We start from the raw sequence: 26577 nt of genomic DNA on the forward strand, positions 1-26577 counted from the left end.
GACTCATCAGAAACCTCGCAAACATGTTATTCGTTCAATGGAAAACATAAGCCGCATTAGTCTCGTCTTATGATATTGTGGAGACTTGCGGGGCTGTTGATACTTGAGCCTAAAGTACTACACCCATATCGCTGCAGACCCGCTCCAGAAATACGCCTCACCGGACGACTATCTCCCGAATAAAATGGTCGCTTTGGAGGCAATATACGTTCGAATGCCGACGCTACTGACACTACAGGGTAAGCTCAAGCCGACATTGATATTTTGGGCAAACGCTGAGCAACGGGGGCTGAAAGATATACATGCACGCCATTGTGTCGGTTCGAAGTTCTAGCAGTAACAGAATATGTGATATCATGTCTTACCGCTGATGTTGCCTAGTCTGGTGGAATTGACGGCGGCAAAGACGATTCATACGTCAATCGAAGTAGAGACTTCCAGGCAATAATCCGACTCACAAATACGAACATCTTTTGTAGACATATCCGATAGTTTCTCGTTGTCGAATACATATCGACTTAACAGCAACATAATTATATCGCCAAATTGGAAGACCCAATCAGTCTAGCACTCAGTCATACCTCATTTGCCCCATATCAGATCTCCAAGCTCAATAAACCTCAAGTCACCTATCCGCCATGGAACCCATCGCTATCGTTGGACTTGCATTCAAGCTCCCCCAGGATATAGAGGATGAAGCAAGCTTCTGGCGCATACTCGAGCAAGGTCAAAGTGTGATGACAGAATGGCCTAAGTCGAGAGTCGATGTCAACGCGTTTGCAAGATCACCTGAGGCTGCACTCAACACCGTAGGTTCAGACCAAGGAATGTAAGACGCGCGGCTCTAACACAATCATACACAGTTGACCTCGACCCGAGGACATTTTCTAAAACAAAATCTGGCCAGTTTCGATGCTCCGTTCTTCTCCATATCCTCGAAAGAGGCATCGGCGATGGATCCACAGCAACGCATGCTGTTGGAAACATCTTACCATGCACTAGAAAACGGTACGTTACTGTTTATCTAATCTTACTACGCATGCTCTCGGGTGTGTTCTGACAGGCTCAGCGGGAATACCACTAAGTCGCATTGCTGGAACCGAAACAGGCGTGTTTGTTGGCACGATGGAAAGCGATTATCATAGGACGATCTCTAAAGATCCAGATGACGCACCAATGACTACGGCGACCGGTATATCAGTATCCATCATGGCCAACAGGTTAAGTTGGTACTTCGATCTGAAGGGCCCTTCCATGCAACTGAATACGGCTTGTTCCTCAAGCATGATTGCAGTAGATCTTGGCTGCCAGTCGATCCGATCAGGTCAAAGTTCTACGGTAAAGACTTCTCAACCCAGTCTGCACTGTGATGCCATACTAATACCCCATTAGGTGCTTGTCGCAGGATCAAGTCTGATGTTGGACCCCGAATACTCATTATATCTGAGTAACATGAACATGCTGTCGCCTGATGGTATTTGCCACAGCTTTGACGATCGCGCGAACGGCTACAGCAGAGGCGAGGGTGTCATAGTCATGATCCTCAAAAAGCTTTCCACGGCAATCTCAGATGGGGATAACATACGTGCTATCATTCGAGGCACAGGATCGAACCAAGACGGTCGAACACCAGGGATCACCCAACCAAGTTCGGTGTCGCAAGAGAACCTTATTCGACATACGTACCGGACTTGCAATCTTGGATTCGAATCAACACGCTACATAGAAGCTCACGGTCAGTCCCTGTAATGTCCGTAGACTTCGGTATGGCCTTCTAACTGAGAGTCTAGGTACCGGAACACAAATCGGAGATGCCATGGAGATGAGAGCTCTTGGTGCTGTCTTCAGAACAGCTCGCTCGCCCAGAGCCCCTCTTTTTGTGTCAGTCAACCCCCCAGATATAAGTGCGCATCTACTTACAATTATGAAGTGGGTCTGTCAAGACCAATATTGGACACCTTGAGGGTGGAAGTGGACTGGCCGGGATTGCCAAATCCATCCTCATTCTTGAGAAAGGTTTCATACCACCGAACGCGCTGTTTGAGAGGCTGAATACGAAGGTCAATGCTAAACGAAATAATATCCAGGTAATGGCAGTTCTACACTTTGAGTCTACTTGGTACTGACAGCTTCAAGGTCCCAGCGTCTTGTACTCGTTGGCCAGGTGAAGGCTTGCGTCGAATTTCCGTCAACTCGTTTGGCTTCGGTGGCTCGAATGCTCACGCTATTCTCGACGATGCGTATCATACACTTGAAACGCTCAGTTTGCGAGACAGTCTCCGTAGCATCGAAACACCGAACATTGCGCTGCCAGCAACGTCGAACGGACGCCGCCAGAACGATGTGAAAGTGATGGGATCAGTATCGGAAGAGAAAGTCGACGGACCAACTTCTGGTATCGATGATGCTGCGAGAGCCAATGGCGTGACCTCATCATCTACTGATGTCGTGGCTTTGACGACTACCAATGGGCTGTCAGCAGTCCTTAGTGAAACGGAAACTCAATTGACTCAGGGCTCGGAGAAGAAGACCGACGACAATACTGTGTCACACGGCATATCTCCAAACCACCGCCAGATTCTAACCTTCACTGCCCGCGACGAAGCGGCCTTGAAGCGAATCCATCAGCAATACGCAGAATACTATGATCGCAGCATAGCTGGAGCGCCCAGGATGCTGGACGATCTCGCTTACACTCTCGCAGCGCGTCGAAATACAATGTCCATGCGATCATTCATAGTCGCTGGTTTGGACTCATCGTCTTCGAGTTTAGGTCTGCCAAATCTGAAATGCGTACGATCATCAGGGGAGCCACAGCTTTGCTTCGTATTCACAGGCCAAGGCGCCCAGTATGCGAAGATGGGGCTCGAACTTATTGACTATCCGGTGTTCAAGGACGTTCTGACTCAGGCCGATCACATTTTCCAAAGCATCGGGGCTGAATGGTCTTTATTCGGTATGATGTCTTGCCTCGACTCTCTACACACAATACGCACATAGCTGACCAATGATATCAGATGAGATGAAAAGCGGAGAGAGAATCAATTTTCCGCAGTTCAGTCAGCCCCTATGCACCGCTCTTCAGATAGCCCTTGTTGAGTTGTTGAGGAGCTTCCACATTGCTCCGGTGGCTGTTGTTGGCCACTCATCCGGTGAGATTGCGGCTGCATACACTATTGGTGCATTGTCTCTCGAGTCCGCCTGCAGAATTTCCTATCACAGAGGTAGACTGAGTGGACAGTTGGCTGCGCAGTTGGCAGCTTCCATGAAGACTGGAGCCATGATGTCTGCCAACCTTCAAGAAGGCCAAGTTCGTGCGTACGTCGACAAGTATCTTTCGGACGCGAACATCCGGGTGGCCTGCGTTAACAGTCCTTCGAACGTGACTTTAGCGGGGCCTGAAGCAGACGTTGATGCACTGAAACGTCATCTTGATGATGACCACATATTTGCACAGAAGCTGAACACTGGAATCGCATATCACACTGTGGTTATGAATGAGATGGCCCAGGAATACGTCTCGTGCCTGAACGATCTCGTTGAGTCGACACCTGGATCATGTGCTACTCTGATGGTGTCTTCAGTCACAGGACAAAGGATTACCGCGACAGACTTGTGTACGGCACAATACTGGGCCGACAACCTTACTTCGCCAGTGCGCTTCCTCGATGCGCTGCAGTATCTCGCAATAGCTGCACCGAAGCTAGATGGCATCAGAGCGATATCCGACTACATCGAGGTCGGCCCCCACGGAGCACTACGGCGACCCATCAAGGAGACATTAAGCCAGGTGCCGAATTACAGGACCTTCGCATATGCATCCGTCTTGTCGAAGCTTGTGTCACCTGTAAAGACCACAATGGAAGTAGCCGGTCATCTCTTTACCCGTGGCTACCCTGTCTCCATCACTGCAGTCAATCGATACACTGCTAGCTCAAACTTGCCTATGCTACTCTCGGATACACCAAAGTATCCGTTCGATCGTACTCAACAGCATTGGTTCGAAAGCCGATTAAGCCGTGACTGGCGTCTGCGTGGTGCTGCTCCAAGAAGTGTACTTGGCATACGTGTGACCGACTGGAATTCACTTGAACCGCGATGGCGCAAGATGCTCTCTACCCAAGAGACGCCTTGGATTGCGGAACACGTCGTGTCTGGCGTCATAGTGTTTCCGGCGGCTGGTATGATCGTCATGGCATTGGAAGCTATAAAACAAACAGTACAGTCGCACCAGACACTGTCCGGGTTTCTGGTCAAGGAAGCGACATTTGCGACTCCAATATTTGTCAGCACGGAACGAAAGACCGAAGTCGTGACACAGCTGCGTCCGATTAAGGCAGCTTACGAGCGAGAGGCCCTGCGATTCGATGTCGTAATATTTTCGATCGACGACAATGGAAGATGGACGGAGTGTTTCAAGGCTACCATTCATGCGCAGCCTAAGACGGGTGCCACATCCGAAGTTGACGGAGGACTTGAAGCACGTGAAACAGCGGAAGCCTGCGTCAGCCGCTACAAGGAAGCAAAGCTTTCGTGTACCAAGCGCATCAGTTCGCAAGACTTTTACGAATGGCTAGACAGACAGGGTCTCTCGTATGGCGAAGCATTCGCTCTTTCAAAAGACATCTTCTGGGACGGGAGTGAGCTCTGTGTATCGCGCGTTGACAACTCTGAAGAGCCCTATGAGGGTGTGGTGCACCCGACTGTACTCGACAACTGCCTGCAGCTGTGTTGCACAGCGCCTTCAGGAGGAATGACCAAGAAGCTTTCAACATTCATCCCAAGTAGTATGCGCGACCTCTGGGTTTCCGCAACGGGATGGCAGCATCCAGAAACCAATTCGATCCGGATCATGACCCAGGCGAAACCGAACATACAGATGACCGGGCTCAACTGTTCTATGATGGCTTTCAGTGATCCTGGACAACTGCTCTGCAACGGTAAACACCTTGGCATGTCGGCCGTCGCCAGCAAGACCTCCGCAGACGATGGTCAAAAGCGATTGGTGCATAGTATCGATTGGAAGCCGCAGCTATCTCTGCTCACCAAGCAACAACTTTCTGAACACTGCAAGTCAGACAACAAAGATGACGAAATCTCGGAGATAGAATACTGCATCTCGTTGGAAGATGCTATCCGCGCACGACTCCAACGCATTCTTCCCCAACTCCAAGGTTTGGTAGAACCAGGGACACCGACTCACCTCAAGCGGTTCGTGATGTGGATCGAGCGACAACTTCGGCAAACGCCAGGTAAAGCTGCGGATGAAGTTAGCGATGCACAGCTCGGCTTGAGGCTTGAACGCCTTCGAGAGAGCAGACCATCGTGGAGACTGTGTCTTGAAGTGCTCGAAAACTTGCCTTCGATCATCAGCGGCGAGACTGATGCACTCGATCTACTCTTCACAACACCTGTAGCTCACGACTTGTACGATGCTTTCTTCCACCGCACATGCAATGAGAAGCTATACAACTTTCTTGAACTGACCGTCCATCAAAACCCTAATCAGAAGATTCTTGAAGTTGGAGCGGGAACAGGTGGCATGACGAACCAGATCCTGACGATGCTACACCAGATCGAACAACGTACTGGTGGCACTTCTTTCCGCGAGTACGTCTACACTGATGTCTCACCCGCCTACTTCGAAGGGGCTCGTGAACGCTTTGCAAACTACGCGAGTCGGATGACCTTCAAGACCATCGATCTCGAAAGCGACATCAGTGCGAACATCGAGCCTGGATCGTGCGACATGATTTTTGCGGGCAGTGTGTTGCATGCCACCAAAAACCTGGCCAAAACTATGCGCAATCTTCGGCGTGCACTGAAACCCGGTGGCCAGCTCGTCTTCCTGGAAATTACACAAGCTCCAGAATGCTTCCCTATGAGCTTTGGTTTCGGTGTGCTTCCAGGGTGGTGGTGTGCCGAAGAAACGTCCCGCGAATGGTGCCCGACGCTCACCCAGGTGCAGTGGGATGTTCTGCTGAAAGAGACTGGGTTTACTGGCAACGAGTTGCTTGTCAAGGATTATGAGGACCCAAGGGCGAACTATGTGACCATCATCACTTCTACAGCCGAGAAGACATCGAAAGCAGTGATTGAGGTCTCAAGGGTGTTAGTGGTCATCAATGATCATGACGAGCAGCAAAAGAATCTGGCTCGAGCGGTGTGGACTGCGATATCCGCTTCCTTCACTTGTGAAGTGATCCTTTTTACGCTTTCGCACATCGCTGAAGCGGAAATCGGTCCATCGAACTGCATCCTATTCCTCGCAGATATGCAAGGATCAATCTTGGCCGAGCCATCGAGAGATGAGTTCCGACTGGTTCAGACCTGGTTGCAACAGTCGAAACACTTGCTCTGGGTGACTGCAGCACTCACATCTCAGCAATTTTCGCCGTGTACCAGTATCAAGGACGGTTTGCTTAGAGTGATACGAGCTGAGAACAACAGCAAGAAGATCATTTCCCTCACTCTGGAGCACGACGCTTCCGACATCCAAATTTGCCAGCGGTGCATCGTACAAGTCTTTCGCTCAGCATTTGAGGACGTGTCCCCCGAGCTAGAGTACACGGTTCGAGATGGAAAGATCATGACTGGACGTCTGGTGTTCGAAGCTGATCTTAATAGAGATGTAGTTTCTTGCATGTCACCGATCACGAGACACGAAGCATGGCTTCCAGGGCCACCTCTAAAACTACACGTTGCGTCACGAGGGTCTCTTGAATCGTTATGTTTCATCGAAGACGAGTACTCCAGCGAGCTTGGCCCAACGGAGATTGAAATTGAGACCCAAGCCTGGGCAGTGGGCTTCCGCGATGTATTTGGTGCACTTGGCCGACTGGACGAAAACGAATTCGGGACAGATTGCGCTGGCACGGTCAGAAGGGTTGGTCCTAAGTGTACTCAGCTACGTCCTGGCGATCGCGTAAGTACGTCAATGTTTGGCTGTATGCGCACATATGTGTACTGCGACGAGGGAGATGCCATCAAGGTTCCGGACACGCTCTCCTTGGAGGAGGCTTGTGGAGTCATCAACCCAGTAATGACGGCGTGGCACTCTCTCGTGGATGTAGCGCGCCTTCAGAAGGGTGAGAAGATACTCATCCATGCCGCGTCCGGCGGTACAGGACAGGTCGCGATCCAAGTTGCCCAAATGCTCGGTGCTGAAGTCTACGCTACTGTGGGTTATGATCATAAGAAAGAGTTGCTTATCAAGGAATATGGTGTTCCAGCTGCCAACATCCTCTATTCCAGAGATCTGAGCTTTGCTCAAGGCATCATGCGAGTCACCAATGGATATGGGGTAGATGTGGTGCTAAACTCACTAGTTGGCGAAGGTCAGAAATCGTCATGGGAATGTGTCGCCCCGTATGGAAGATTCGTTGAAATAGGCAAGGCCGACATCTACGCAAACTCTCCGTTGCCAATGGCTAGTTTCGCAAAAAACAGAACTTTCTCCGCAGTAGACCTTCGCGACCTTGCTTTCCACCGGCCAGAAGCGTCAAGAGCGCTCTTCCACAAGACAATGAACTTAGTCCAGGCGAAGGCAATCGTCTGCCCAACACCATTGAACAAATTTCCAGTACCGGCGATCGAAGACGCCTTTCGGTACATGCAAACCGGTAGAAGCACGGGACGTGTTATTGTCACGCTGGACCATGGTGACGTCGTACCGGCAAGTCATGGATACCTTTCTAGCATTTAAGTTCTGGCTGACGCGTAGTAGAAAGATCTCATACATCGCCCTACCTGGAAGTTCGATCCCGAAGCTGCGTATCTGGTCGTCGGAGGTCTGGGGGGCGTGGGACGTTCTATCCTCCGCTGGATGATATCGAGAGGCGCAAAACAGATGATTGTGCCATCCAGATCCGGACCTCGTGGCGAAGCTGCCTTTAAGACTGTGATCGACGCAATCAAATCGGGTGTCACCATTCTAACGCCAAGCTGTGACGTTTCCGATATGGCGTCACTCAAACTGATGCTAGATCAGTGTGCACCAGTCGTAGGTCCAATTCGTGGGTGCATAAATGCGGCCATGGTTATACAAGATTCGATTTTCGACAACATGACGCATGCTCAATGGAAAAAGACCATCGATTCGAAAGTCAAGTCGTCGTGGAATCTTCATGCTCTACTCCCGAATGACCTAGACATCTTCATCCTGCTCTCATCTGCAGCTGGCGTTCTTGGCAACGCCGGGCAATCCAACTACGCAGCAGGCTGCACATTCCAAGACGCACTATCTTCGTTTCGGAAGTCCCAGGGACGAAAGGCAGTGTCGATTGACCTCGGTCTGATGAGCACGGTTGGCTTCGTGGCGGAAAATGAAGGCGTCAAGAAAACCCTGGAGCGGTATGAAGGTTTGAGAGCAATCGACGAAGCAGAGTTCCTCGCGCTGATGGATATCCTTTGCGACCCTGAGCACCCGCCAAATCTTTCAACCGTCAATGGCCAAGTAACCATGGGTATCACCACGCCGGCGGATCTCGCTCTTGACAACGGCACTATGCCAATGGAGCATATGCACCAATCCCTCTTCGCCTACTTCGTTCAGACAGAAGCCATGGCGAGCAGCTCCATGCAAGCAAACGGTGTGAACTCGGCAGCCCTGTTTCGACAAGCCGAAAGTGTGGAGGAGATGGATCGCGTCGTCGTCGACTCCTTGGTAAGGAAGATAGCACGTGCGCTGTCCATGTCTCTGGAAGGCGTAGATACAGACAAGGCTCTACATTTGTACGGGGTCGATTCGCTCGTTGCGGTGGAGATTCGTAATTGGATCACGAAGGAGTTCATGGCGGATGTGCCGGTGTTCGAGTTGATGAGCGGGAAGTCAATTCTGGCTATCGCGCAGCTGGTGACTAAGAACAGCCAAATCAGGAAGACGGTAGCCAAAGCATAAGCTTTGTCGAGTTCCAGGTCGCTAGAGCAGATCCGTACCTGTGCCAGAACAAACTACCGCACTACATTTTGATCAGGCGAGCTTCGTCTTCCATCCACTATGATCACCGTACTCATCGCTTAAGCCAACTATAGCTTCACTTTGCCGTACTTTATTTGGCCTACGAGCTGACCACGGTATGCTCTCGCTCGGGGCGGGAGGAAAGAGGTCATCGGGCGGCAGGACCGGTGGATTCGACGGTTTTTGAGGCACTCAGGGAGTCGGGAGAGGCGGGCGGTGTGGAGATAATATTCTCAATAGAGTAAGCGAGACGAGCGCCGTCGATTGCGCGCGATTCGACGATGATCCGACGTCATTGTGTGTGGTAGTTTCGCGTTATAGGTAGTTGTATACGCGCGACCAACCCCACGCGCTGCGGGTAGAGCGCGGGAGTGGGGCATTAATCACGACTACTGCGACCGGGCGGCTCGAGACCTCTCACGCAACAACCATCGCCGTAAAACGCTCCGCGAGAACCAAAATCTCGTGTTTAGCAATGCTGAACGCCTGAGATCTGCTAGGCAGCGGTCATTGTTCTTGTACTTTCATGAACAACAGGATCGTGAATGCTAAAATAACCCGCGCGCACTCCTTCCACATCGCCATATCTAGAGTTCGTGAACAGTCACCTTGCGCGCAATCATCTCGACCTCGTCGTAGAAGAGAAGCTACAGTTCACGTAGCTCGTCAATCGAGTATAGGTTTCCATGGTGACTTGACAAAGCAATAATCGTTCAACGCACCGGCGACAAACCATTCGACAAGAATGGAAATGCAAGTGCAAATGGTATCGAATCCCTACAACGAAAAACACCCACCCCCGCCAATAGGTGGTGAAAGCCAAAGTTGACTCGAATAGCCACGCAACCTCATCTGACGCTCTCACTACCTTGAGAGAAAAACTCAATATGTCTTCAGAGCAGAGTACTTCTTCCTACTACAATGAAGCGTGTTAGAGCTTTCTACACAGAGATATAGAGTCTGGAAGACTACAACGCTATTAATCTTTGTGAACTCTCTTGTTGGAAGATAATGTAAGCTGTAAGAAATAGCTTATCATTTCTGTATCTGTCTAATCTTTTCTCTGTGTGGGGCAAATGCTGTTGTCACTAATGCTAGTAGGGCTTCATACTGCTGGGTCGTGCATTGCATCTCCAATTCGTCCTCCAGGCGGTAGTATGTGAGTTCTTCTTTGCGGAAGCCAAGCTTTATGATACGCAGTCCAGTACACCACTAGGAACCCCAAATGGCTTGCGGGTCGTGCGGCCCTCCTTATATACGTAGAGTACTGACCTTGCTTGCACAACTCCGACCATAGCCCAACCTCGTGCGCTATCGTTCTCCATGTCGAAGTGTTTCGCTTCTCCTTGTTTACTGTATTTGTGAATGTTGACGCGCTTTAGATAAGGTTCGACTCGGTCTCGATCTTCTGTCCTGACCCGGAGGATTTTAACCTCTCGGGTCCAGGGGTCATGGCGGTCAGGATGCCGCAACTTCAGATGGTCGGCGCGGATCTTCGTTTCTGTGACCCGGTATTCGATCTCGAATGTCGTTCCTGCTGCGTCGTTCACGATGTGGCCAGCAGTCAGTGTGTAAAGGTCGTTGCCGGATCGTATGAATGCTCCAACGGTGCCGCTCCCCCGTATTACGCCACTATGATCAATTATCCTGTCTCCAGATTGGATTGCTTCGTCTGGTTCGATCGCATCGGGAATAAATCCGTCGAACAAAGGGTCGCCGATGACGATGTACGATATCTTTAGCCATGAAGGCAGCGGTATGGGGGTGACTGTTGTTGATGACGATATCCGAAGCTGTGGTACTGCCTTCTGCATCTTGAACGTGAAGGACGTAAACCTATTAGATTTGTGGGCAACAATGGTAATTATATATATGTGTTTCTAATGCCCTACCCGTGTATGAACAAGATTTGCACAAGTCATTGGTCGACTTGGCGCCATATAGTGTTTCTTCGCTGTTCCTCATCAGGGAACATCAAATTACCCGAAAAGACTATGGTAGCAGCCTGGTCTACCGCTAATTCTGTTTGTTGATTGGACTTTATCGTGAAATCCCATATTGTCAGGAGTTGTCTAAGATCTCCAACTCTCAGGTTGCGTTGTGTGCGGGCAACTGGCGCCGGATCTGTTCTTCTTGGCCGCTTGGATTCTCGATCGAAGGAAAGAGCAGGGCGTTCGTCAGCCGGGCTTGGTGTGCGGTAGTGCTTAGAATTCATGCGGAGATATCTGGAAGTAAAAACGGTGTCTGTGGATGGTATCGATGGTCGCACACTGTGATGAAATGGTATAACGTGTTGAAGAGTCGAAGTGATGGATTGATGATCTGACCGGGATCAGCAACGCGGTGACCAGCACGGCGCCCCAGAGGAAGGTGGTGATCCCCAGCCGATCCAGTCAAATCGGCTGAGGGACTCGCGAACCGCCTTCCACAATCCCAGAGACCTCTCAGATATGTCTGACATGTGAGTAAAAGAATGTGTATGTGTGTAGGTATGGGGTTAAAGGTTCTGAAGAAGAAAAGGCGAGAATTTTGACTACATAGGCATCACGCTAGTGGGCATGGAAAGCACCAATAACAACATGAGATGGCTTTTTCTTGACAACGTGTACGCCGAACCAGGACTTAGATGTCGAGGCACGGACTACACGCTTAAGCGATGAGCAATCACGTTGTGTGGGCATGTTGGTATCACTAGGGTGACTACAACAATGGCGATTTGACTGGAGCAGAGAAATCTCGATCACTGCCAGCTATCAAAAATACGTCACCTTTGCGCGCAACTTGAACCCTATAGCTTCCACTGCCTGCGATCATACTGCTTCGGCCAAATCCCCGATTTGCCTGGCGCAAGAATTCCATTAGGATCAACTGCGTTCTTGATCGTCTCATTAAATCGCCTGAAGACGTTGTTATTGAACGAGTATGTGTCCATGATCTGATCCATAGCTGCAAGATGTGTTCGGTACTCTCCCCACCCTTGCTTGGCACAATCATCAATCAGCGTCTTGATCAGCCATACAACCTTCTTCTTTTGTTCATCGTCTTCGCGATTGAAGACGATACATACGATATGATGCATTTCGCGCATACCAATCGTGAACGTACCGATGAAGTCAAGGCCAGCTTCATGGCACCGCGCTTTGGTGAGAGCGAATTGCCTAGTCGCGTCATCGCCATTCACTCTAGAAATTGGCGAGAAGAAGAGATGCGAGCCATTTGGTAACCAATCCAACCATTTCAGCTCATCGTAAGTGGGAATTCCTTGCATAGTTTTGTGGCGCGTATGCAAGATTGAGTTTGCCTCCTTTCGGTCTTCCGGGAAGTAGAATTTTGCTCCTGGTATGGCCGAGAAAGACTCTTTAACAACAGCCCACATCGCGTCACGGATTGGCTGGGGTCCGTAAAGCGCACCGTAGAAGTTCCATCGACCAAGGTCAAGCTTCTTAGCTATAGCGTCTAGTTCCGCGTCTGTAAGAGGCTTGTTGATGTCTGAAGTGTAATCGGATTTATGACCCAAAACAGCGGCATCCAAAAGAATATGCCGGATCGTAGGTACATTCTGGAGAACCATATTCAATCGCAGCGGTCGTATGATGTCAACAGCTTGCTTCAAGTCGTCCTCACGAGGAATCGTGATGAGATATGACTGATAACCACCCGGGTTCGGCATGAGCCACATGCCCATCTTCGTAGCGATACCTAGATTGGATTGAGTGAATATTCCATCAACGTAAGGACCGAAGCCGTAGTTAAACAACTGCGCCGAGTCGTTCCAAGGTTGGTCTTGGGGAGGAACGCCGCCCTTCTCGTGAGGATGAGGTAGCGCACCCATACCAGTACGAATGACCTCGCCACTCGGTAAGACTAGCTCTATACCGCAATGCATCATGAAGTGATCTAACGATGAAATCAGATGGGGGCTGACAAGCTTTCATGGTAGTACCTACCACCGTAAGGCGTGTAGCCGACACCTCTCTCCATAGTATTCCCCAGAACCGAACCACCACCGAGATCAGGCACGTCAAGCCAAAGCTTGTCACGAAGGTTATTCTCGACGAGGTAGGTATGAAAATCGTGAAATGTGACCCCTAAACGAACGTCAACATTGTGAACAGAACTAAGATCAGATGTGACTAATAACCTGGCTCGACCAGAGCGTACGCGCCCTCGACATTGACTTCTAATATCTTGTTCATATTTTTACCCATATTAACGACTACGCTACCAGATACACGTGGAGCGGCGCCTCCGTAGCCCGAGTTTCTCCCGATACTGATAGGCCATAGTGGTACAAGGTACTTGTTCGCAGCCTTGACGATAGTCTGCACATCGGCGACGTTGCGGGGGGCGACGACAGCTGAAGCGAGGAAGAAATCTTGCTTCAAGATGTGATGAGGGTCATGCGTGTAGTTTGGCTTCATGTAATTGCCGTCGTTGATCTGAGACGCGGAGGATATGACCTCAATGTTCTCGCCGCCAACATCTCGACAAGCTGTTATGAAGTTGTTAAAGGCATGGTTGCTGACGTTGGGTGGCAGCACAAGTGGCTTTGCGATAGCGACCATAACGATGATGTAAACTAATTTTGTCGTAATACTTTGAACAATACGGACAAGAAGCAATAAGTCGTTCAAAAGGACAGTCGCTACAGGGAGCATCAGACCTTCTTATAGTCCCTCGTGGTATCCGTTGTTGCAAGGGCTAGTGGCACATCCGTTACGGAGACTGTCAATGTGCCAGTTGCGTGCGGGGAATTAGCAATAGTATGATGTCATTCAAGAGACAGCCGTATACCTGTTTGATTGCAACTGGAATATGTCTGGAGATGGGAGACGGTAATGTCGTGATAGTATCCCCTGTGGGAAAAAGCCGTTGTTGCCTCTGGCTGTGGGAATTTCCCGACGCTAACTCCTAGCCGTATGCGGGGTAACCGCATTCGCGTGACTGCATTCAGGGTCTGTTTAGGTTCCATTCATGCATAACTCGCGAGCGAGTGGACCATCTACGAGGATGGCATTTCGCCGCCGGAAAGCCACTATGACGTAAGAAACGACGTATGTCGATTTCGCAAGGCCGAGCAATAGGCGTGGTTGCGCTCTACAGCCCATCAGAATATGGCATCGCCTTGCCAACATCTGAACAAGAGTCCTCACTCTACTCAAGATAACTGTGCGTGTCATTTCCCATGTTCATTTCAATCTTCTGTCCAGGGAGTTTCGTATACTTCGATCGCGCTATCTTCCCCCATTGGCTGCTTTGAGCAGCCTTGCTTTCAGCAGCGTTTCATCGAATTTGAGAGGACACTCAGGAAACTACGGCTCCTATAACTATCTACTGCAAGAGACAAACTTAACGGAAATCACTACTAGATTCATACGAGAATGACTTTCTTTAAGTCCTTTTCCTGCACACCTGCAACAGCTTCGCCCTGCATGATGCCGTGAACGTACGCCTCGCCAACCAATCTGTACTCCTCACCCGACGATGCGGACCGACGCAAGATTAAAGGAACGTCAGCACCAGGCAAGATCCATACCTCATCTCCAGCTTCCAATACTGTAGGACCCATCCCCAGATCACCCCTTTCTGTTACAAATAATAGCCTCCCCATGGCTCTCACTAAGATTTGGAAACCAACATCATCTCTGGTCCCGGCATTATCCATCTTGTCCATTAGCTCGTCATAGAACTCTTGGACGATCAAAATCTCCTTCGTCTTGTCTCCACTATGAGCCAGCCGATACTCAAAGTCGACAAACTCGGGAGGAAAAATGATGCTATCGGTCTCTGTGTGTCGCCCAATCATGCGTTGAAAGGCAGTATACGTCACCCCCACTTGCTGCCTGGCTTGTTCAAAATCCATACGCTCGCTCAAGTCTTCTGGAATCGCGTTTGACAATCCCTGAGGCTTAGCCAGAGATTCTGGCATATACTCAGCGTGTAGTAAGCGAAATGCCGCGGTAACCTGCCAGTCGAGCACAGTTCTGTCAAGCAGCTCCAAGAAGGAGTTGCCACACTCCATGGATGTAGGTGTCGTTTCTTCGAAAATGTCTAGGAGTACCGTCCTCCAGAGGGTCTCAAAAGGTGTCTGTCCTTCCGGCGCATTCACCTTTTGCAAAAGCAAAGACATCTCTGAGATCGCTGTCCAGCTGAACTGAACACCAATGCTGGTGACTTTGCCCAGCTCGAGCCCTCTCAATTGAAGCTTACTCTTAGAAAAATATACTGGGTCAATCCACCCAAGCCCTTTAGATGTCGCGAAGGATTTATGTTCGTTAATTAACCTTTCTGGATTCTGAACAGTGAAGTCTGGAACCCAAGATGGCAGCTCCAGTGTCGGTGCCCCATCAATGGGATACTTCTTCAACGAAAAGATCTTCAAATTATGTGACGAATCAAGAAGATGTCGCGTAACCTCGATGAAGACTTCCACAACATCCAGCTCATAATTCACCGTCAGAGGACGTGTCCGTTGTTCTGATGAGAGACTAACGAATGCATAAACCTTGTCACGGGCATCACCAGACTCTGTGTAACGATACCACTGCAGTAGTCTCGACAAGCTTGGCCGCTTCGGACTCGATCCGTCCTTGGCTAACCCGTCGATTGTTCCCAGCGAAATCCTGACATCTTGGAGAATAATCCCGAATGCGCTATCCAGCAAATTTGTCTTTCTCGGTCGATAGAGCTTGAGAGAACTCCTGGCTGAGGTCAAAGTCGAGCTATAGTCAGTCACCATCCGGTAGTTTTGAATGAGTGGCTCTGCTATGCGCCTCAACTGCTCGAACCACCTTGATCGTTGCAAGATCTCGAACGAGCTAAGGATTGTTTCAACATTAGCAAGCTGTCTTCCACACATGAACCACGGTTCTCGAGCAAGTACGATCTCCTGAACTATCCAAGCCCTTTTGAACCAGGCGCGGTTGAACAAGAGAAATACGCCAATCCAGGATGTATAATCCAGCTTGGGTATCCCTAACTTGCGATATGTTTCATCGCATAAGATGTCAAAGTTCCTCAACTCTTTTGGATCTCTCTTCTTCCCTTGACATAGCTGTGCAATAGTGATGAGATCATAGAATGCCTGAGCAGATAGTCGGTCACCACCGCCAAGCCATGCAAATACAAGGCGCGCTTGATGGTAGATACGACTCATCATCATGACTTGACTACTTTTCTCTTCTAGGTCGTTCTGATTGATACACAAGGCATCGATCCAGAAGAGACCTGAGCTTTGAGGTGCATCGGCGAACCTGGGGTCTTTTTGGTGCGCCAAGTGACTACGAAGCCCTAACAGAGCCGCGTACAGATTTGAGCTGACTGAGACCGCCTTCCCATCCACTTCGATATCGAAGGCACGTGCTGCCCAAGCCTCTTGCGATGATATGTCTTGAGTGCTGAGATAGAGGGTGCAAGGATCACCCCATGTGTACGAGAGGGCGTCGTATAACACGTCGTCGTTGAGATCTACGACAACAAGTGAACATCTCACCGGTGGACGGAATGTTTCGAAATCAGAGTAGCTCTCTTCAGAGTTGTCCTCTAGCCCTGGATGTATCTTAAGAAGCCGAATAGACGTAGTATTTGGAAGGCCTCGGTAATCGAGATTCTTACAGTCCCTCGGCTCCATTCTCTCGCAGCCTTCCGGTGGTCTTATGATCGGAAAGCGTGACCGACGTTGAGGTAACTTCAGATGATTCTCTTGTTTCATGCCCCCAACGTGTGAGAAGAGTCCTGATATTGTTTCTTCACTGTCCCAACGTGGATTGCGACTATTGCCTGGCATCTGGGGTGCCATAGTTCGTGTAGCCAATGGCGTGTGCGATGCTCAAGTTGCAAGAAGAAACGACGGTGACCGAGCTGTCGATGTGAGACGATGCGAGAATTTATTAGGGATCAAGCGGCGGCCTGATGGTCTCACGTACTAGCTGTCAGCTTGTGGTGACGTGTCTTCTGTCGCTTTGCGATGATCGTGGCGTTTCTCTGTCGCATGTTTCTGGCCCCCAATGATTTGTGACCGACCAATGAGAGTTCTGACTTGTACTCCAGCCTAGAAATTCACATGATTTGGTATGCTGATTGATTGCAAATAAAGTATGTAAATCAATACGCGTGCGCTCGTGTCCTAGAAGGAAAGATGTGACCAGAATCGTCGCAAGTGGCTGCAACTAGGCGTGGCAGAAGTCTGACCAGTCAGCGAGTGACCAAGCTCAGGAAGGGCTGCATGCAGTGCGGGGCTGCTAGCTATTCACCTGGATAGGGAAACTAAGGACACGACGATCGGTAGTCACTTGAACAAATACAATACTGCGACCTCGAACAAATCGCAAGAGGAGGTCAGTTCTTGATGTTCAACGGCCTTGCGAAAGAGAAAAGGCAAAGGCGATGACTGCGCTATCACCTCGTTGCGGGGAAGAGGCCGCGCTTGCTGTCACATCAAAGTGGCGCACACGTGCAGGACCACCACGAGCAGACGAAGCATTGATTCTCTTGTCTCTGTGCAAGTCTTCCATGATCAAGCTAAGTCAACATACTTAATTCTCAAAGCAACCCTGCCCTCAGCACCTTATTCCCAAATTCCAAAAGATAGTAATCTGCATACACCAACCCATGATCCGCGTATTTCTTGTGCGCATGCTCATTCCAGTTCGTTGTGCTGTTCCTCAGTATACACTCGAAACCTGTTTCTTTGATTTTCAGCTCCGACGCTGCTGCACCACCGTTAACGCCATTCCCGTTCACCATAGCCTTGACGGGTGCTTCAAAGGACGCTAGATCGGAGTCGTACGACATATCTAGGGTCTGAGAAACGATCTGGAGTGCGATATCGAGGAAGTTTGTGTCACTGTTGGCGGACAGTTGAGACGCAGCGGTGGATGAGAGGGATTGGAGTGATTGGTGAATGATGAGCAGGCCGTTGGCTGTTATGACGCCTGCGGATGCGTCGCGTAATGGCTCCGTATGATTATCTTGTGGCGCGTCGAAATCCCAGCATGGTACCATGGGGTGGTGCCACTTGCCTTCGCCTTCTTTTAACCTCCCTAGAAAGTACTCTGCGCATTTGATCGCAGTTTCGAGATATTTCACGTCTTTCGTCCATGAGTACGTCTGCGCGAATCCCATGATCGCCCAGGCCTGGCCTCGACTCCATGTCGAATCGTCTTTCCAGCCTTGGTTCGTCATCTTGGCTTGTGGTCGACCGGTACGTGGATCGAAGTTTACGAGGTGGTAGGAAGAAAAGTCTGGGCGTAGAATCTCGTGGATGATGGAGTCGGCGTGTTGAGTTGCGATGTCGATTAGCGATTGGTCATTCTTGATGTGGCCGACGAAGTACAGGAGGTCGAGATCTGTGACGTGTGAGTGAGCAAGATGCAATATAGAAATGGGCCGAGGTGATGACTTACTGCACATGCTATCTATAATGACGAGGAAGTTTGTTGACATGTCTGTGATTGAATAACGATCGTTGATCGCAACATCCCAACTTCTGATTGCCTTCACGCGATCGTCATATCGCGATGCGAGCGCATACGCGGCGTTGACAACAGACTGTAAACTCTCCTTGTTGCCAGTCAATTCCCAGTCTTTCTGCAAGGCGGGTTGGACAATAAAGCCCATATCGTGGGTGTCTGTGCGACTCGACATCTGATTGATAGCAACGCCATAGTGCCGTCCTAGCTTCAACAGCTGGTCTTGCAATTGTGATCGGATATGTTCCGGAACATTAATGGCTTGTGGATATCGTATGGAGCGTTCGAGAAGCGCGTATATGCAACCTGGAAAGAATCCGCATGTCCAGAAGTCTGCTTCTCGCTCTTCGTATCGTCCTGCGTCCGGGCCTACTTGAGGTACGGTGTGGGGATATGATTGTAAGGGTGCCTGAGTTCGTCAGATATAGCACTTGATATAGGTGCACCTTTTGAAGTGGAGGAGTTGTATCACACCTCTTGTTTCAAACCTCGTTGTGCAACTTGAACGACCTTCGCCAACACACTCTCTGAGTATATTTGGCTGAGGTTGACATCTTTGACTCTAGATACACTTAGTACCAACCTATAACGTTCACATGAGCCTTCGCTTACGTTGCGACCTTCGAAGGCATCTTGATATCCTGTACAGCGCCTCCCATCTTGTGTTCGCGATTATAACTTTTGAATGACGTATGCTGTATACAAGATTGTGTTCGTGTACGATGCGGCTCTACAGAACGTTCGATCGCGGTTGAGCAGAAGAAGGAGCTTGGAAGCAAAGCGAAGAACAGCCAAGATGGTGCTTCTTGCGAAAAAGCCTACATCGGGCGACGCGTGAGCTGTCGCGCGTATTGGTGTGGGGCCATTATCGATACCGGGTTATCTCGCGACGAAAGTTCAAATGTCGGGGTGTAGGCTAAATGTGGGATCTGCATTGTACCGATGCCCGCTACCCGGCCGTTTGCACAAGCCCAGGGCGATGCCCGCTACAAGCACGTCATTCTTTTCTTGACTCTCGTGTCTTGCTTGCGCTCGTGATTGCACACTCTTGGACGTGTGGACGGCCTTCCAAAAGAGGTATCTTTTCCTGCCACCGTCGTGTTTCTCAAGCCTTGGGAGCGTCGTAAAGTCTAGTGTGGGCTCGGCTTTCCACTAATTCCCCCGCGCCGTAGTATCTTCGAAGTCTGGGGTAATAGTAGAGTTGCTAAGAGATAGATGCGGAACTACTATGGCCGTCAATATCGAAGAAGCACGCTAGAACGTAGACGATCAGTTTTAGACCAGTCGGCATAAAGACACTGGCATCCGTAGCACGAAACAGATTCAGCAATACTTCACTCTACACACCTTCAAGATGCGGTTCGCAGACGCAACTCTAGGGCTCCTGCTGGTATCCCCTGCTGCTGCTGCGCCGTCGTCGGCGTTGAAGCGTGCAGCTTCGACCCTCCCATTGTCAACCAAGGGACGAGACATCATTGATGCGAACGGCAATGTCTTCCATTTCATGTCAACGAATTGGCCTGGTCATCAAGAGATCATGATCCCTGAAGGTCTCCAACACTCTTCAGTAGAGGATATTGTTTCCTGGTTCCCCAAGCTTGGCCTCAACTCAGTCCGCATGCCGTTCGCCATCGAGATGGTGGACGATTATCTCGAGAACAGCCCAGATCAAACTCTCGAGAAGAGTGTCCTGAACGCAATTCCTGGAACCAATGGAACGGATGTATTGAACTCGATTTTGGAGAAGAATCCGCAGTTCACCAAGAACACAACCCGCCTGCAAGTGTGGAACGCCGTTGGCAAGGAATTGTCGCGCCAAGGCGTGATCATCCACTTGGACAACCACGTATCGAAGGCATTCTGGTGTTGCGGCGACGACGACGGTAACGGTTGGTTCGGCGAGAAGGATTTCGACGTGGAGAAGTGGAAGCGAGGCTTAGCCTTCATGACTAAGTTTGTAAGTAATGGACAACACCTAGATCAAGGAGCAGACGCTGACGAACCTAGGGAAAGGAAAACTGGTCGACTTTCGCGTCGGTGGGATTGCGCAACGAACTGCGAGCTGCCAAGGTGGCTGAGCCTGTCGATTGGTATACGTGGTACATCCACATGACTGCCGCTGCCGATGCCGTTCATGAAGCGGATCCCGATGCTCTGATCTTCTTTTCTGGTCTCTCGTATGATACGTACATTGACCCGATCCCTCTGGGTAAGACACTCAACGGTACCGCCGGTACGTCGACCGCCAACAAGACCGCCAAGTTCGTCCCGGACAGCTTTGCTTGGAAGGACAAAATCGTTCTGGAGATCCACAAATACGATTTTGAAGCCACCCAAGACGATTGCGCAACCTTCAAGAGGAAGTGGTATCAAAAGGGTTTCCAAGCAGTCAACCCTGACGACCCAGTGACCAAATACACCTTCCCGATGGTCATTTCAGAATGGGGTTTCATCCACAATGGAACTTACTGGAACCAGACCACCTACGCGAAATGCTTGGTGGAGATGGTGAAGGAATACCAGGTTAGTTGGCAGCATTGGGAATTGTCGGGTAGCTTCTATCTCCAGACGCGTCCGAACAGAACGCCCAATACGCTTATTGGAGCTGATGAGGCTTGGGGCCTGTTGAACTATGATTGGACCGCCATTCGCTCGCCCATTACCTTGGAGAACAGCTTGTACAAGATGATTGAAGCGCTGAAGTGATGGACGACCATAGCATGTAGCATATAGCGGAAGGCTTGTGGAAGCAATAAGATGACACCAAAGCTCCTACAATTTGTTGCGTGAATGTTGTATTGGATGACGTTCTTCGCGTAACGACAGGTGCGATCTGACGGTTGTACATTCGTTATTAACAGCGTTTTGCGATACCAACGGGTTGCTGTAAGATGGATCGGCTCTCTAGACCTGTATAATGTTCTTCCGTCGACTCAAGGTGGAGAAGGGACAGTATTATCATGAAATGACGCGTGCCAGAAGTTGTGTGAGACGGTGTTCGCGTATGTGACGCGTGAAGGCACGCCATCCCCTGAGGTCAGTGCGCTCGTTCATGACGTCACACTTCTGTCTCTCAGCACGCATGCATCTGCACATATCGCCTGGAGAAACTTGGAGATATGATATCAACAAACGCGATGCATGTTGGGAGTTTCTCCGAGGATTACTATTCATTTTTTAGGCGAACAATGGGCCGAAACTGCGTGTCTGTGGCGGCAAGAGACACGCCTTGGCACGACTCATGGACCATCATGCATGTTCCCAGGACCAAGATTTGAGCCTATTCCATCACCCCACAGTCTCCCCATGCTCTTGGTTATCTCTCTATCGCCAGATATATCTCGGTCAACGGAGTATTTCCCCCTTCAGCACTCGTTCGTGGAGCTTGCCCCAGAAATGCCCGCCCCCGCACTCGACCATCCGTATCCAGCAATAACCCGATGCCCGTGAAGGATCCGTCCAGTCGCTTACCAGCCTTGATATTGAGCCATGCGGGAGCTACATATTCACCTATTCTTCGGCCTACGACTTGTTAGTGTTATAAGCACGAGGATCCCAACTCTGCTATACGCATCCGAGGTCGTGCCGTCAACACTTTGATCTGACGAGCGCAAGTCAACATGGCCAGCACGCAGCCCAACGACGAGACTGCTGGCGTCGCCAACAGGACTGGCGAGTTCGATACTAACGTTATCGCGCCCGCTGAAGCTCCAAAGAGGTCGCCATGGAAAGCGTGGATGTACCTCTGGGAATGGTATCCTAAGCACTATCCCGAGGAGGAGAGGAAGCTGCTGAGAAAGATGGATGCTTGTCTTTTGACATTCTGTTCATTCATGTGTAAGGCGCTCCAGTGACACCGCGAAATCTCTAATATTGACGCCACTAGTTTTCCTCAAATGGCTCGACTCTTCCAACATCAAGAACGCCTACGTATCGGGCATGAAAGAAGAGCTCAGCCTCTATGGAAACGAGTACTCACTTTTCGATACCTTCTACAATGTCGGATACCTCGTCTTCCAAGTTCCGTCCCTACTCTTGCTATCCCGACCGAAGATTGCCAAGTACTATCTGCCGACCATGGAAGTGCTTTGGTCAATCGTCACCTTCTGCCAAAGTCAGATGCGCAGCCGAAACGACATCTATGGTACCCGGTTCTTGCTGGGTCTGCTCGAGACACCAGTGGCATCTGGCACGACCTATGTGCTTGGCTCCTGGTACCGGCCTGAAGAAGTCTTCAAACGTACAGGAGTCTGGTATGTGTCTAACAACATCGCTGTGATGTTTGGTGGTTACCTACAAGCTGCTGCGTACAAAAATCTCAACGGGTGAGTCACTTTTTCAGTGGGCAGTCAACAGTCGCTAATACAGTTAAGTGTCGGTGGTATGTCAGGTTGGCGTTGGCTGTTCATAATCGATGGAGTAATTTCTCTACCCATTGCACTTGCAGGCTTTCTCATCTTCCCCGGTCTACCAAGCAGCGCAAAACCATGGTGGCTTACACCCAAAGAGCATGCACTAGCTCGATCGCGCATGGCCAATGCCGGTGTTGCACCTAGCAAAGAGCTTAGCTGGACTGTTGCAAAGCGCACATTCATGCGATGGGAGTTTTATATGGGTGTACTATGCTATACCTTGTAAGCCTTAACCCATCTTATCTGTTACGATGTACTAACATTCCTATAGCTTCCTTTCGTCTTCTTACCCTCACGGTCAAATGGCTATCTGGCTTAAAGATCTTGCTGCCAAGTACCCAGGTGCATACACCGTTCCACAAATCAACACTATCCCCACTGGCGCTCAGGGTGTCTCTGTCTTCGCCGCGCTTCTCGCCACATCCCTGTGCATGGTCTACCCGCTCTGGTCCATCTTCTCTATCGTCCAAACAATCTACATCGTCGCCAACATCTCTCTCCTCATCTGGAACATACCCAAAGGCTACCATTTTGCCTGCTACTACCTGCTCGGAGTCTCCGCCGCTGTTACGCCCATTCTCATGCCGTTCATCAACATGGCGCTGCGCGACGATGCTGAGGCGCGTGCTGTCACTGTCGGTGCTATGTTGACAGCTGGCTGGGCTGTCTTCTCGTTCTACCCTATCACAGTATTCCCCATTGTCGAGGGCCCAAAGTGGACCAAAGGGTACGCGGTAAATATTTGCTTCATTGTTGGATGTTGGGCTACTTTCTTGATCATGCAATATCTGTATAAGAAGAGCGAGAACAAGAAACAAAGTATGATGGTTCGGGAAGTAGCGAAAGATCAGGAAGACTTGGCGGGTCTGGATATCAAGGAGGCATCGGAAGTCGAGCATGCAGAGGTCAGGAAGTGATGCGCACTGACGATTACGATGTAAACGTGGAGTTTTGACAGCAAAGTACAATATCCATGATGTAATCTATCAACCCGTCACCATGGTACGTACCTGACAATACGTAGTGAGCTTTTTGGCTTTGCACAAACTTGCATCGCGCAGGTGCCGAAACCAACCGCGCGATCCGGCACTAAGGTGTAGCGTGTAGATCCCCCGCATTCCATACCCGCCGCTCGAGGTGCCGTTTAAGAAAGCCTTCAAAAGCACAATTAGCGCTATTACTCTCCTGCAGGACACGCTCATAGCCCTGCCTCGTGGATATGCAGAGCCAGAAAGCATCTTTTGTCTGCATCTTTTGCTCACGTAAATTTACCAGAAGGTGCGCTCCTCCGTCATGAGCCGACCGCTTACTGACTATGAACGCAGCGATGCATTGAAACGTCACTGGAATTCGTGCAGTGTTCGAAGAGCTCACAGTTATCCCATTCCGACGGTTAAGGCGAGAGCGCGGGGACGTAAAACGCGGGCCTGCGACTTATGCTGTCAGTTGAAGAAAGCTTGTAACCTTTCCCAACCATGCGCGTTATGTGCTTCACGAAACCAAGTCTGCGAGTATAGCCGACCGCAAAAGCTAAGCCGTGATTTGACAGCAGAGCTTCAGTCCAACATAAACGAGGTGGATGCTTACAGCACGGAGACCAACGATACGGTGGAATGTGGCGTGGATGAAGACCTAGTCATACCTCGCCGGGATGTTGATACTGGATTCGATATGCGTATATATGAATCGGTATTTCAGACTTTAGATGACACCGTCGATCACCCGGAGACCACCATTGCCAATTCTGACAATGACATAGAATTAATGCTGCCGCCTTCTCTGCGCAATCCAGGTCGTCGCATGCAACTCACCTCCTGGAATAACCCCGATTCACTGTTAATCGAGCACAACGCCATTGCACCGTTTTGCCGGCGTCCAACACAACTTGATATCAACGTGTTGATCGAGTTCCCCTTTCTTGACAACTTTACTAAGGCGACTGGCTTCGTCAGCTCATTTGGCTGTGGCACAAAGCAGCAAAGACTCTCCATCACACTGGACCCAATCAGGGCGAACCCGAGCGAGAACGCCTCGCCTAGGGAAGAAAAAGTGCTAAACCCGGCTACGCACTGGGTTGAGATCGCCCGAAACATGCTGGTTCAAGGGACTAAGGACACAGCTGATCCAGGTGTGTCACTGTACGTGACGCATAGGATAGTTGATCAAATTCGAGAGACAGCGATAAAACAATATCACCGCGGTTCTGCTGACATCCACTGGTCAACTTCCGTAGAAGCCCTTTGTTACGAGTTCTTCAATCCGAAGAACCTAGACAAGTGTTTAGCGCTCTTTTGGTCTTGCTGGTATCCGAACTGGCCCACGATACATGCACCAACTTTCAAGAGGGTAGAGAAATCACCGTCACTCATTGCTGTAATGGCTCTTGTTGGTGCTTGTTTGTCGGCAGAAGATCACGATCATGCCTCAGCTCAACTTTGGTTTGATTTGGTCGAAGACCTCGTCTACAGTGATGCCGCTTTTGACGATCAGAACATTTCGAACACGTGGAAGGAGTCGACAAATACCGATCGTCGAAGCGCACACTTGCAGACTCTCCAAGCCGCCTATTGTGTTTGCCTGTATCAGACTTGGGAGGGAAGTAAGCGGAGTAAAAGACGCGTTCTGCGGCAAAGGTTTAATGATCTCGTTTATGTGAGTGACCGCTATCACAAGAAGATTTTATACTGATGGTCATAAAGCTAGCACGAGATATAGGACTAGATCAAGCCTCACTCAGGTCGATCGATACGTCTGACCCAGCTGGTTTTGACTGGGAGGAATACGCTCTTCGAGAGTCGCTCATTCGGTATTGGTCGACCTCGCACTCGAGTTCCAACGCTGACTTGATCCGATAGCATCTGTTCGTATATCTGCAACATCGACGCCAGTTACGCCCTATTTTTCTGCCATGTACCTCGTACCACTTTGTCCGAACTGGTCATGGAGATTTCGTCCCCAGAATCTTGCTTTCAAGCTTCTTCAAAAGAAGAGTGCTTTATTGAACTTAAGGTCTGGCGTGAAAGGATGGGCATCGATGCGACCAACATGAACGTCTTGAGTGCCGTTATTGCGCTTTGCGATAACGCGATCATGAGAACGCCAGCGATGCGTCGCACTTTTGCTCATCTTAGTGTCCTCAGCATGTTCACCATCGTCCACGCGCTATATCTACAGGTATATAGCCTGGCAAACTTCTCAATGACTGCGCCAGATACAACAAGAATGACCTCAGTCGAGAACGCATTGCGGAACTGGCAGCAATCATGGCCGTCGCATACGCGAGATATGGAGTTGTTCGATCTATTGGAAAAGGCAAGTGATTTGTCGACGATGTGGCAGCGGATTGGCTTTATGAGATATGCGCCTGAGTACTGGCTGATAGCATATTCGACAGTAAAGAAGATGTACAAGCAGAACGATGGAATCTCTCAGATTTCAGAAACTGCCATCACTGTTGGAAATCACGACATGATCGAGGCACGAAGGCTGATCGCTGAGCTGAGAAGTGGAGCCATTGTTCCCATCGTGGACAGCTAAAAAATACAGCTGACTTTCCAACTACTTGCCATGTGCCCAAATTCCTTCTGTTATTAGTGACGACAGCCTATAAACTAGGTATTTCTCTGGAGAAGGCAGGTGATCCACCGAACAGTCGCTCGAGATGCAGTAAATGAAGGTCATTCGTCGTCGCGCCGGCCTCGAATACCGTAAGCATTGCCGGTATTGCCTCTACCCC

The 26577-nt window shown here is 50.0% G+C and overlaps 8 protein-coding genes across 8 annotated transcripts; 4 read left to right on the forward strand and 4 right to left on the reverse strand.

The window, feature by feature from the left end:
- Positions 1–638: 638 nt before the first annotated feature.
- Positions 639–8899, forward strand: AA0111_g11123 (Lovastatin diketide synthase; the record flags this gene model as incomplete). The annotated part of the gene is made up of 9 exons (XM_028644953.1): positions 639–809; positions 864–1008; positions 1070–1338; positions 1393–1735; positions 1791–1881; positions 1931–2087; positions 2137–2956; positions 3018–7622; positions 7731–8899. The coding sequence occupies 9 exons, from the start codon at positions 639–641 to the stop codon at positions 8897–8899; spliced, it is 7770 nt and encodes a 2589-aa protein (XP_028501273.1).
- Positions 8900–10146: 1247 nt separating this feature from the next.
- On the reverse strand, positions 10147–10773 carry AA0111_g11124 (hypothetical protein; the record flags this gene model as incomplete). The annotated part of the gene is made up of 1 exon (XM_028644954.1): positions 10147–10773. One exon carries the CDS (start codon positions 10771–10773, stop codon positions 10147–10149), a length of 627 nt encoding a protein of 208 aa, XP_028501270.1.
- Positions 10774–11747: 974 nt separating this feature from the next.
- Positions 11748–13524, reverse strand: AA0111_g11125 (Vanillyl-alcohol oxidase; the record flags this gene model as incomplete). Its single annotated transcript, XM_028644955.1, has 3 exons — positions 11748–12856; positions 12907–13047; positions 13164–13524. 3 exons carry the CDS (start codon positions 13522–13524, stop codon positions 11748–11750), a joined length of 1611 nt encoding a protein of 536 aa, XP_028501271.1.
- An 806-nt stretch (positions 13525–14330) lies between these two features.
- AA0111_g11126 (hypothetical protein) lies at positions 14331–16589 on the reverse strand (the record flags this gene model as incomplete). Its single annotated transcript, XM_028644956.1, has 1 exon — positions 14331–16589. The coding sequence occupies one exon, from the start codon at positions 16587–16589 to the stop codon at positions 14331–14333; it is 2259 nt and encodes a 752-aa protein (XP_028501268.1).
- A 911-nt stretch (positions 16590–17500) lies between these two features.
- On the reverse strand, positions 17501–19088 carry AA0111_g11127 (hypothetical protein; the record flags this gene model as incomplete). The annotated part of the gene is made up of 4 exons (XM_028644957.1): positions 17501–18306; positions 18364–18838; positions 18904–18991; positions 19042–19088. The coding sequence occupies 4 exons, from the start codon at positions 19086–19088 to the stop codon at positions 17501–17503; spliced, it is 1416 nt and encodes a 471-aa protein (XP_028501269.1).
- Positions 19089–19783: 695 nt separating this feature from the next.
- Positions 19784–21135, forward strand: AA0111_g11128 (hypothetical protein; the record flags this gene model as incomplete). Its single annotated transcript, XM_028644958.1, has 2 exons — positions 19784–20386; positions 20437–21135. 2 exons carry the CDS (start codon positions 19784–19786, stop codon positions 21133–21135), a joined length of 1302 nt encoding a protein of 433 aa, XP_028501281.1.
- Positions 21136–22049: 914 nt separating this feature from the next.
- AA0111_g11129 (hypothetical protein) lies at positions 22050–23758 on the forward strand (the record flags this gene model as incomplete). The annotated part of the gene is made up of 4 exons (XM_028644959.1): positions 22050–22266; positions 22316–22754; positions 22803–23063; positions 23113–23758. The coding sequence occupies 4 exons, from the start codon at positions 22050–22052 to the stop codon at positions 23756–23758; spliced, it is 1563 nt and encodes a 520-aa protein (XP_028501276.1).
- Positions 23759–24512: 754 nt separating this feature from the next.
- AA0111_g11130 (hypothetical protein) lies at positions 24513–26378 on the forward strand (the record flags this gene model as incomplete). The annotated part of the gene is made up of 3 exons (XM_028644961.1): positions 24513–25493; positions 25541–25647; positions 25697–26378. 3 exons carry the CDS (start codon positions 24513–24515, stop codon positions 26376–26378), a joined length of 1770 nt encoding a protein of 589 aa, XP_028501248.1.
- Positions 26379–26577: the final 199 nt, after the last annotated feature.

Source organism: Alternaria arborescens, assembly GCF_004154835.1.
Source record: "Alternaria arborescens strain FERA 675 chromosome Unknown contig_44, whole genome shotgun sequence".
NCBI lineage: Eukaryota > Fungi > Ascomycota > Dothideomycetes > Pleosporales > Pleosporaceae > Alternaria > Alternaria arborescens.